Source organism: Amphiura filiformis, unplaced genomic scaffold (genome assembly GCF_039555335.1).
Source record: "Amphiura filiformis unplaced genomic scaffold, Afil_fr2py scaffold_25, whole genome shotgun sequence".
Lineage (NCBI taxonomy): Eukaryota > Metazoa > Echinodermata > Ophiuroidea > Amphilepidida > Amphiuridae > Amphiura > Amphiura filiformis.
In genome coordinates this window covers 386,725-398,838 of record NW_027305489.1, presented here as the reverse complement: position 1 = coordinate 398,838, position 12,114 = coordinate 386,725, and the positions used below count along the sequence as shown (strand labels likewise).

General features: G+C 36.7%; 1 protein-coding gene across 2 annotated transcripts in view; it reads left to right on the top strand.

The window, feature by feature from the left end:
• LOC140143668 (glutamine--fructose-6-phosphate aminotransferase [isomerizing] 1-like) overlaps positions 1 to 12,114 on the top strand; it is a 56,907-nt gene that overhangs the window by 36,439 nt on the left and 8,354 nt on the right. For both annotated transcript variants that reach the window (XM_072165486.1, XM_072165485.1), the window contains 10 exons: positions 927 to 1,022; positions 1,618 to 1,713; positions 2,255 to 2,352; positions 3,654 to 3,774; positions 4,249 to 4,406; positions 5,575 to 5,689; positions 6,264 to 6,391; positions 6,646 to 6,774; positions 7,575 to 7,613; positions 8,131 to 8,292. In XM_072165486.1, the coding sequence (XP_072021587.1) occupies positions 927 to 1,022; positions 1,618 to 1,713; positions 2,255 to 2,352; positions 3,654 to 3,774; positions 4,249 to 4,406; positions 5,575 to 5,689; positions 6,264 to 6,391; positions 6,646 to 6,774; positions 7,575 to 7,613; positions 8,131 to 8,292 (1,142 nt within the window). The remainder of the gene's footprint in view (positions 1 to 926; positions 1,023 to 1,617; positions 1,714 to 2,254; positions 2,353 to 3,653; positions 3,775 to 4,248; positions 4,407 to 5,574; positions 5,690 to 6,263; positions 6,392 to 6,645; positions 6,775 to 7,574; positions 7,614 to 8,130; positions 8,293 to 12,114) is intronic.

The window sequence follows — 12,114 nt, the reverse complement described above, 5'->3', positions numbered from 1 at the left end:
TAGGCTATCATTTACTTCATGTTATCATCAAACACCAAAGGTCTAGCATACTTGGTTCTAAAGTTATGAAGTTTTATTATGTCTATTTTCTTATGTATTTTATTGTTTTTTACTACATATTTTACCTTTATCTCAGTTTCAAATCTGCCGCCTTTGGCCCCCCATGGACCAGATCGTGTCACATATCAGACAGTCATCAGGGTTATAAATTATTAATTTTAAATATTCATTTTTGTGGAATAAAGCTAAATAAATATTTTTAGCTTTATTCTGTAATAATCAGCATACATGTTAAATTATAATCATGCTTTATTTTATTAAAAATGTGAGAACATTAAAAAATGTCCTCACAGTTTTTAGATCGACCTCGAATTGTATGTGGAGTACCTCTACTTCCATGAAGATACACACACACACCAACAGACAAACCCCTACCTGCCTGTACCAGCAATCACAGACCTTGTGTATTGCTTTCAAATCAAGGATGTCTGATTCGTATAGGCTGTGTATGATACACAGTAGAACATATCTCAAAAATGCAGTTGGCATGTAATTGCAACCTACTGCCGACCTCCATGAACTGAGGATGCATGGTGCTTGTTTGCAGGTCACAGGCAGCGATCGAAATAGGGCCGGTCAGCCGGCCATTGGCCTGTAACTTTTTGGCCTGGCCGGTAACTTTTCTGACTGGCATCTATTTGCCGGCCCGGCTGGCCGGTAACTTTTTAAGGTCAAGCCTGGCTGGCCTGTAACTTTTTGAGGCATATTTCGAACACTGGTCACAGGTCCATGGTTTAAATGTGAAGTCATGTGTTTGTCCTCGTTTGTAGGCAAACACTGACAAGTCTGACATTATTCCTGCACCCAAACATACTCTCACACACCTGTGTTACATGAAGGTATAAAATAAATTCTTTTTTTTAAAGGCTTATCAATTCATCGTATCACAAGGAAGAAAGAAGATACTGCCGTCTCCAGAGAAGTGCATACTCTTATGATGGAAATCCAACAAATCATGAAAGGTAAGCCTACTGCGTCTAAACTTGAACTACTATAGACAGTCATTTGGCTTAAGGGCTCTTTTTGAAATTCCCTTACACAGGAAGGTGTGCGCCATCCTGCAGCTTTCCTGTGCTAGCCTTCTTTTGTTAAAATCCTGTGTGATTATAACACTGCAATTACATTTTGTAGCCACTTAAATTAGGAGCGCGCTTTCCTGACCGAGCTTTCCTAAGGCGCGCGCTTAGCGAGGGGAATCCTGCCTTCTTTCTGTGTGAAAACGTGGTAGGGTATTTCAATATGAGCCCTAAAAGTAAAGGAGAAGCCAATTAAGTATGAAAAATATCTAATTATATGGATACCATGTATTCAGTCGCTATATGATTCAACGCTTGAATAACATAGTGAACCGCTAAAGATAACATTGTTATAAGTTGATTTTGATGGGACAATGCTAGTAATATTCTTTTTCTACATAGATATTTAATTCTGAAGAACTTTAACTATAATTTTCCAAAAATCTTGAAATATCATTACACAGTTGTGTTAAATTTTTGGAAATTTAAGCTTCAATGTCAAATGATTTTTATTGTTCACTTTTTGTTTCTTTGGTTTTAGGAAGCTACAGCTATTTCATGCAGAAGGAGATTTTTGAGCAACCTGATAGTGTTGTGAACACGATGAGAGGCCGTGTCAACTTTGAAGACAACTTGGGTAAGTGGGATGTCTATAATGTATTACAGTTCTCATCAATGTCCATTCATACTTGCCTATGTGTGCACTGCGGTCTTCCCATCAGTCCGATACACCGTCAATCTGAACCCTGTCAGTCCAAAAACCTGTTAGGGTTAACCCTAACCCTAATGGATTGATGAGGGTTCAGATTGACAGTGTTTCGAACTGACAGGTGTCCCCTGTGCACTCTGTTAATTGTGTGATAAGAAACAGATCATCATGCCATGGTCATGCGATACTATGCAGCTTGTTCAGTGACTAACACACTAGGTGCTGATATTTAATGACATGCTTCAATTCTCCAGGACCTCATTTGCGAAGGAACTTGGATAAATAGACCCTGACAGTGGCAGTGTATGAGAGATTCAAGTCACTGCAATTATGACAAATGTAATTGTCTATTTGTTTCTTTCCATGCCTCCCCTAATTAAAGATAGTCTGTCACAAAGAGATTTGCACATTGTATTCTCCTTTCTTTTTTGCTATGCAACTGATTCTTGTATATTTTTTTATCTTTCAGTCACATTGGGCGGCCTGACAGAGCACATGTCAGAGATAAGAAGATCTCGTAGACTGCTATTCATAGCCTGTGGTACGAGTTACCATTCTGCATTGGCTGTAAGTTTTTGACTCTGATCCCATACTTATATTAACTAAGTATTCAATTAGGGAACAAACCAAAAGATCGATGACGTCCTATAAACGAAACTAGTTTCGTTTAGGGGGGAGGGGGTAAAAATACTCGATTACGTTTGTATAAAAACATCGGTCTGAAGAATGTGTCATTATAATTATTATGTCAAAATTCTCAACATTTCTTTATTACGTTTCTAGCAGGGAGGGAGGGGGTCTGCTGAGAAACGAAACCAGTTACGTTTATAGGACGTCATCGATCTTTTGGTTTGTTCCCTTACCCCAAGGGTAAACTATTCAAATATGCCATGTTCAGCTGGTCTATAGGTTATTTAGAATAAAATTCCCCTTGGGATCCAACGCAATAAATCATAACACGTTCTAATCAGAGTGTAATGGGAAAAGCGAGGAAAGGCGAGGTAGCCTATTAAAAAAGGCAAGGAATGGTGAGCAGTGTTTGAAATTTGCTTTAAAAAGTAACAGCCCAAATTTTTTGGAGCTTTAAAATAAACAGGAAATTAAGCCGGGAGTATGATTCGAGATGAAAATAATGAAAAAGTATACTGCAAGACGTGCGATTTTTATTTTGTACAGCATGATCATGAAGGAGTTCATATCATAACTTGTCTTGCCTACTCTTCTACACATGAAACCTTGAGTTATGGAGAACCATTGACCATGGAGAACCATTGACCAAAGCATGTTTAAAAGGGTGTCTCGTTACTACAAACCAAGTATGGTAAATACATTGGCAGAACTTAGGCTGGTCAAAGCGGTGGTTGAACCGTTGAAATGTTTCTTGCGAGATCAGGCTTATGTTATACCCTGCTTCGTAAATGATTTAATAGATAATGACAGATTGACGATGCATTCATGAATATTTAAAAAAAGTATACTTAGAGCATTTAAAAAAAGGTTGCCAGCCAGCCAGTTGGCAACTAGACTGCTAGTCGGGAAAGTTACCGGTCAGACCAAAAAGTTACAGGCCAATGGCTGGTGGCGGCATTTATTTCGAATGGTGAGGTTGAGATAATTAAATTAATTCTTGCTCAGATCCTTGGCAAGTTTGGCGAGGAAAGGTGAGGTACATCCATCACATCCAGACATTTTGTCTGGAATATTTTATTACACTCAGCCAGAGAGCCCATGAAGTAATTTGGGCTTCTACCTTTTACCCACTAGTTCAAGCCATTATAAACAGAACAAAACATCATGAACATTTAACCATTTCTTTGAAAGGCTAACCTAAGATAACTTAAATCTCTAATTTCTTTTATTGTTTTCAGACACGACAACTGATGGAGGAGTTAACAGAGTTGCCAGTTGTGGTTGAGCTAGCTAGTGATTTCTTGGACAGATCTACTCCCGTATTCAGAGATGATGTGTGTTTTTTCATCAGCCAGTCTGGTAGGTGCTATTTAATAATGTGTCTTGTCTTGTCTGTTTTGTAGCCAAACTTTTCATGTTTAAAGAGTAAAATTAATGCATTTCCAATCGTCATGGTCCTGGCAGGGAACTTGTCAATGAAAGACTCTATTGATGCAAGATTAGAATTGATTTTGTTGGGTACTCCCTATAGATTTGACTACTTCCCAAATTGACTCAAATATTATGATATCAAGTCCTATTTTTTCATTTCATTTGTATCCTTTATCAAAACAGTTTTTATATTCCGCTGCTGCTAGGATATATTGCACCATTTGGCAGCCAACAATAATGTTACAGCTCCCCATGTTAACCCGGGTGGAGTGGAACAAGCAAGATAAAGTGTCTTGGCCATGGACACAACATGGTCCTGGTGGGTTCAAACCCTGCATAACCTAATGTTCATGAGTCAAACCTCTAACATTGTAATTGTATGTTTGCTTTGTTTTATCAAAGGTGAGACAGCTGATACACTCAACGCAATGCGATATTGTAAGAAGCGTGGCGCCCTCACTGTTGGTATCACAAATACAGTAGGAAGCAGCATATCAAGGGAAACAGCCTGTGGTGTACATATCAATGCAGGTCCTGAGATTGGTGTGGCATCAACAAAGGTATTCATCTTCGGATAATATATGTAAAGAACACAGGAGTGGAGTGTAATATTTGTCTGCAAATGTTGTTTGATGGTGATGCTAGTTACATTTGAAATTGGGTTTGAGGAAATATCAGTTTGATATGTTACATGGATCATATTTTTATAAATTGCTTTCTGGGCCCCCAGCTGGAATTACAATCATTGTAATTATACCTTTGTTTGGTGTTGCAGCTTACATAATTTTGATTGCTATTTTATTTATCATCATTGTGAGCTTCCAAAAGCGAATTATTCCCACTAAAGATGACTAGTTTGTGTCTAGCGTCACTGTCAATCAAACTCCCCATGATTCTTGATTGGTTAGTAGGGTGTAAAAGGGGAGGTTGATTCGTCTGGTGCCTTCATCAGAGAAAAAGAATTACAGAAAATGTCCAAAATTACAGTGCTTTTACAGGCAAAGAGCAACTTTTCTTCTAGGCATTGTTAACATGGTGCCTTCAGGAAAGAAAATTTCCTATTACCAAGACCTAACTTTGGTTAGTATGTTTGAAGGTGCAAAATTAATCATAAGGTACACTGTTTTATCATTGCATTCAGAAACTCAATCATCACAACAACTCGTAAACAAATCGTTTCTGAGTTTGATTGTCAGGTGACGACAGACGCAAACAAGTCTTTTTAATTCTGTCTCTGATTCTATATGATATGGACCAGGGCTTATTATTTGCATGGGGGTGGGTGAGGGGTAAACAAAGAAGTCATCATTTTTGCAACAGTGTAGCAACAAATTATAGGTAAATAAAGTAATTCTTGGCCAAGCTCAAACATACCTGTTCTAGCGTACTAAGTGTGTACGCAATGTAAGGCATGTGCATGCTTTGTGCGTGTGCATGCTCTCTTCTGTACCATGCTATGTACATGTGTGTTTATCGTGGAGCCATTAGCATTCCCGAGTGTTCGAGCTTGGCCAAAAATTACCTAATTTACCTGTAGTAGACTTTTGCTCTTGTGAGGAACTCATTCTGCACATTTTGCTGGATTTAATCTTGGTTGTTGGGGCCAGAAGGAGACAGTTGTTTATGTGGATGTATACTTCGCCTACCATAGAAGGACTATGTTGTTGTAAAATGTGATAATGTATTTTGTTTTTATGTTTACACTACTCATTATTTGTTCATGTCCAGGCTTACACCAGTCAGTTTATATCACTTGTTATGTTTGCTTTGATGATGGATCAAGATCGTATCTCCACCACACCAAGACGACAGGCAATCATGCAGGATCTGAAACGATTACCAGGTAGGTCAGGAATATGTATAAATGAAACTTTTGAAACACATTCTTGTTTGTAACATTAATATGTTGCCAAATAAGGCTGTATGAAATTAAACATTTTGGTTCTACTCCCCGCCTGCACCGTTTTCTGGACTTGTTCCTTTTTTCCAATTTTCAAGTATTATTTAAGCTCCAGCAAATCATTATGCTGATAAAAATTTTACCAGAATTCTTCGAAAAAGGATTACGACTGCTAGCTAGCATTGCATTCCCCTCTAAAAAAACTTCCTCAAACAAAGGAGCAATAAGTTGCATTTTTTAACCTAGTCACCTAAAAATTCATAGAAAGAATGGTGACTGTATGAAATTACGGAGTAGAGTGGAGGAACAATTAAAAAATTATTTTTTATCTCATAAACTAGACAAGATTTATGCCCAACTCAAAAATAGACAGCAACCAGGAAGTTTGGCTATGTCATCAAGACCAGGCTGTGTTGCCGCTTCAACAAGTATCTAGAAACACAAGAGTAATCAAGATAGCTGAAAAAGAACATTTGATGCTAATATTTCTGTCTTGTTTTTAATAAATTCATTGCAGAATTAATCAAGGAAGTGTTAAGCTTGGATGGCCAAATAAAGAAACTTGCAGAAGAATTGTGGGAGGAAAAATCTATTCTCCTTATGGGCAGAGGTTTCAATTATGCGACCTGCTTAGAGGGGGCTTTGGTAAGTACCAACCAAGCATACTGAAAACCATTTTCGTTGCTTTATAAGTTTACCAGATTTTCAAATTAAAGTTTTCCTTGAAGTTTAGGACCAGATTGAATCATCTATAGTGCAAAGAATATGGTAAACAGTGGAGCAAAACTTGGGAGTTGGTTTCAAAGTTCTCAAATAGATACAAATACAAAGAAAAGTTGCATTGAATAATGTTTACTTTTTGCACTGATATTTTGATATTTTCCTTGTTTATCTTGCAGAAAATCAAGGAGTTGGATTATCTTCATTCTGAGGGCATTCTAGCAGGAGAGCTGAAGCATGGTCCACTAGCATTGGTAGATGAAGACATGCCTGTCATACTCATTATTATGAAAGACTCAACATATGTGGTAAGTACCTAACCTCATACGGATGTGTGAGCTCAAGAACATCTTATGTATATGCACAGACAAGCAGTAACTTATGTATGTCCAATCTTAGGGCTAATTGCAGCTACAGATAGGATGTCCCTGCAGTCGTCACAGTTCTTGCTCTTTCTCCACCAGTCTTGCTGTTTCTATTTCTTCAGGTCCTTTTATACCACATCACTCCACCTGGTTTGTGGTCTTCCCTGGGGAAATGAGCTCAACATGATGCAGAAGGGCATCTTTATTGGTGTTCTGTTGTGGTCCATTCTATTAACATAGATATATTGCTGATCGAGATCGATGGGCAAACGTAATGCATCCTTCCCAGCATGCATCAATTTTGCCTATCGATCGCTATCAGCAATATACTTTATGACCCAACCACCATAGTCTTTGTTGAGGTGACCCACCATAGTCTTTGTTGATATGGTGTCAGTCACTGGGGACTGGGGGTTGCCTACATTTATGCTGTATTGTTTGAATATGGTATCTTAAAGAGTGATTTAAAGGATACATTGTATCAAAATCTCAACCATCTCAGTAGCTGCCAAGTTTACAATATTTCAGTGAACCAAATTCTTACAATCAATGACACACATTAGTAAATGTCAAAGTAATAATTGATGGAAGAGATTAGACCCAAAGAGAGCTGAAACATTCCTGAATTCTGGTTAAAAATATTCCTACAAACAGCCTATGGCTGTGTATATGCTCTACTTTATGCAACTATGTAGAATTATTTATACAAGGTTTAATCATTTTCAATTACATTTATTTAACAGAAATGTCAGAATGCTCTGCATGAAGTTGTAGCTCGCAAGGTGAGTCTTTATTTTTCATATTAGCTGGGCCCATTTAACCATAACAGTTCTCTAGATATGCAACCTGGATGATCCTAGGCCCCCAAAAACTGTTATGTTGCCCTCATTACAATTTGTTTTTTGAATGACAATTTTGACAGATATGTTCAAAAAATCAATGTTTTCCACTTAAAATTGATATTTTATTGAAAGACTAGTCTTGATTATTTAACAAGTATCCAAAGTCTCTGATGGAAGAAGCATTATTGCTAATATTATTGGGAATTTTTAACACTGAAGGTTTAAAAGAAAAGAAAAACAAAAAAACAAAGAAAAAACAAACAACCAAAAACAAACAAGCAACCAACCCAACTTTCCCACTTGAGGGGGCAATACAACAATTTTTTGGGCCTAATAATTCTATCAATAGCAAGCTTGTCACTGATTGATATTATTTTATTAGTATGTGTAGTGTTTGCAAAATTTTCAGTGTTCTGAGTACCCAGTCGTCACTTTTGTATCATTTTAATCTTCACAGTGCCGGCCCATAATCATCTGTGAGAAAGGTGACTTAGATGCGCAGAAGGATGCATCTTCCATCGTTGAGTTACCCGGTATGTCAGACTGTCTACAAGGAATCCTGTGTGTAATTCCATTGCAGCTCCTAGCATTCCATATTGCAGTACTCAGAGGATTTGATGTAAGTCAAAGTTTCTCACTATCATGGTATACAAATATAGACTCCTATGAGGAGCATGGTTAAGATTATAGGACCAAGGTGATCTCAATACCATGTTTCTGCCTCAGGTCATGTATGGTTATTCGATCACATGGCCTATAATTTAAACCATGCCCAGAATAAAAAGCAGTCATAAATTGTAATTTGTTTTATATGTGCCATAGACCATAAGCGCAGTGATTTATAGTTCGCTAAACACAGGCGCAACGGTTAGATGTTGATCCACAAGCCTCAGCACACTTTACAGGTTTACCATCGATCCGAATTGGGTAGACGCTAATTACATACATACAAATAATTTTTGTAATATGCCATTTCAAAAGATCACTGTGCAGAAATAATAAAACATGCGTGAAAATACAAAAGACAATAGGAAAAATCCTAATACAGCAAAATATTACATTTGTGAAAACAAGTATGTCTGTAGGCCCTTTTTGAAACTACAATCTCAGAAAATATTGTTCGAACACTTTAAAGGCCTTATTGGAAATAGTCCCCTTCTACCCCGCATACAATGTTGGCATACCTAATATGCTCATCTTCACATATCTTCTCCCAACATTGATTGGTGGGGAAAGGGAGGGATATGCTTAAGATGAACATTGAGAGAACTCTATTATAAATCTTAGTTTCCAGTGACTCATATAGCGTCGCACTATACTAAGATGAACATGGGAATTACAGTCGGTGTTCGAACGCATAACGGACAGGGTAAGAGCGAAGAGTACGGAACGAGATCATCTGATTTTGGTCGCCGGACAATTAACTCTGCAGTTACGCCATCGATTTTAATGCAATTTGGCACACATGTTAGACATATAATTTGCTATCATCCCACAAAATATGGAGGAAATCAATGAATATTTTGATAGCGTTCTGTTAGTATAGATTTAACATAGCGTTTTGTACACAAATACAGGCCTAAATTATTTATGTGCCATGTTTATTGAGCATATGTACATGTGGTATAATTAATTTAGAGAAGGTGTTAATATTTTATATTCAGCTAAAAACTGACATTCCTCTTGAATTTAATGTTATGTATTTAAATGTCACAAATTTACCACTGTGTGATAAATCGGAGGGGGGGGACTAGAGAGAGAGAGAGAGCGAGTGATAGGAGGGGAGAGATACACACAGGCTATGCACATTTATTGTTTTTAAAAACATTACTTGACCAACATTTAAGAAAATCAGCCTAATGTGTGAAATTGTGTTCATTAAACATTTTAAATACACCATGGTTAGGATGGACAAATGGTGAATCATAACGATTTACACACATAGACAAGCACGTATTTCCAACGATTCACCATATAATAGAAAAGTAAATCCTATTATTCTTTATGTTTTGTGGTCAACCGTGCACAATGTGTGTTTTCAATGGGGAGATGTGCAATGATTTACCTTTACCATGAATAGGCTTTCACACTTTCAGTGTACACAGTTATACCCACTGAAGAGACAACGCATAAATCATGTTTAATGAAATGTGCCAATTTGAGATTGCATAGGCCTAATAATAAAGGTCAGTATCTATAATGCTCATAATGATCGGTGTTTGTTTAACTGAAAAACAACAATTTTGAATTGTTTATATTTTCGTTCTTTTTTAGATCAAAAATAATGACAATCATGAAATAAGCCTGAACTTGCACACCAATCATTGACCATGTTAGTTAAAATATTATTGATTGATGTGTCCTATACATTGCGCATGTGTCTTTTAATGTAAAATTGGACTTGAACTTGAAACATATTGAACAGCAAGTGACATTTGCACTTTTTATTCTTCCTTCTTTTTAATGCATTATTTTCCTTTTACTTAGATTTTTTGTTTTATCTTCCTTTATTTAATTTTGGCATTTTCTTTCCTATTTTGTGTTGGTTTTGTTTCTTTGTTTCTTATATCTTTCATTATTATTTTTTGTGGGGGGGGGGGGTCTTTAATGACTTCTTTTTCGTTTTATTTGCTTGAAATCTTTGAAGTTTATTTTTGTGGGGTCAGGAATTACTGGTTTGGAAGGAGAAGTTTGGCAATGCATTGGACATAGGATGGTAGATGTCGTTGCATTATTTTGCTATCTACTGCAGATAGCATTGACAAATTTGCATCCCACATCCGTGTGATGTTTGATTGACGGTGCCCTTAGTGTTATAGCAAATATAAAAGATGGTCCATGATTGTCCAAAAACATTGTCAACTTTTTAGCTATTCAAATTGCTATGTTTTAAACTGTTTGGGGATATGTATCAGGTATTTTACGTCTTATTCGACTTAAATTATTCAAAATTTGATGAAAATATATGTTTAAAGTGACCGATCCCTGAAATATTTGTGGATGTAATGTAATATTATTTATTGCATGTGTCCCTATTATATATAAACTAACATGTCCAAGTTTCATTTGAATCGCTCTACTGGATCTGAAGTTATGATCCCAAATGTGAAAAAGCAAACACTGATTTTAGAATTCCTCAGACAATCTCAGAAAATATTGTTCGAACACTTTAAAGGCCTTATTGGAAATAGTCCCCTTCTACCCCGTACAATGTTGGCATACCCAATATGCTCATCTTCACATATCTTCTCCCAACATTGATTGGTGGGGAAAGGGAGGGATATGCTTAAGATGAACATTGAGAGAACTCTATTATAAATCTTAGTTTCCAGTGACTCATATAGCGTGCGCACTATACTAAGATGAACATGGGAATTACAGTGGGTGTTCGAACACATTTTTTCCGGGATTGTAGGTAGTGAGTTGGCATTGTGTACAAGAAACAGTAAGCCATTCCAGTGTATTGGAGCACTCTCTTCATCAGATCGATATTTTTTACAAACGTAATCAAGTATTTTTACCCTCTCCCCCAAACAAACCTAGTTTCATTTATAGGACGTCATGGATCTTTGGTTTGTTCCCTTATACTACTTCTTTCTATCAAAAGTTCACTGTAGATTTTATCAACTTTATCCCTAAAGTATACAACAAAGTGATCACATAATTCTTGTGGGGAATCATGTGTAGGTAAGATCTTATTATCACTGTTTAGCAGACCATGTACAGTTCTGAACATAGACTTAGAGTAAGTGTCTTTAAATTTGCACTTTAAGTAACCTCGTTTAGAGTCTTCAATCATTATATTTACAAGCTTAAACTGATCAAGATAGAGTTGGGGGTGCACTTTCAGACCTGTTAAACAGTGTTTTCCACCATTTTTTCTCATACCGGCGGCAGACTCTTCTTGCCTGATGAATCTTGGTATTATACCATGGTTGATATCTCATTTGCTACGGGTTCTTTGAGTAGCAGGAGCATGTTTGTCTAATGTTAGGGTTATTGCTTTTTAGTATCCATTGTATGGACTGTAAGTGGACTTTGTTGGAGTTGCGCTGCAATGTTATATTAAGCTATAGCTTGTTTCAATGCCCTAGGCATAGTTCATTGTGACAAAATTCTGTAAAATAGTTTATACAGTGCCCACTTTGAAGAAATCAGGTGACAGGAATCTATATGTTAGGTATAATAACTTTTTGCATGCTGATTTCCCATCAACGCTGGGTAGGAAAAAATTGTATTTAAATTGTCATTGTTGCTCATTTGGCACAACAGGGAAAAGTGCAAAATGTCAAATTTGAAGGTATTATTGCAGGGGACATTAAACACACTTACCTAATAAAAAACAACATCTTTGAACATCTAGGCAGTTTTGCATCCCTACAAAATGACAATACATTCAAATTGGACAAATTTTTTTGTTCTGTTCCCTGTTTTGCCAAAT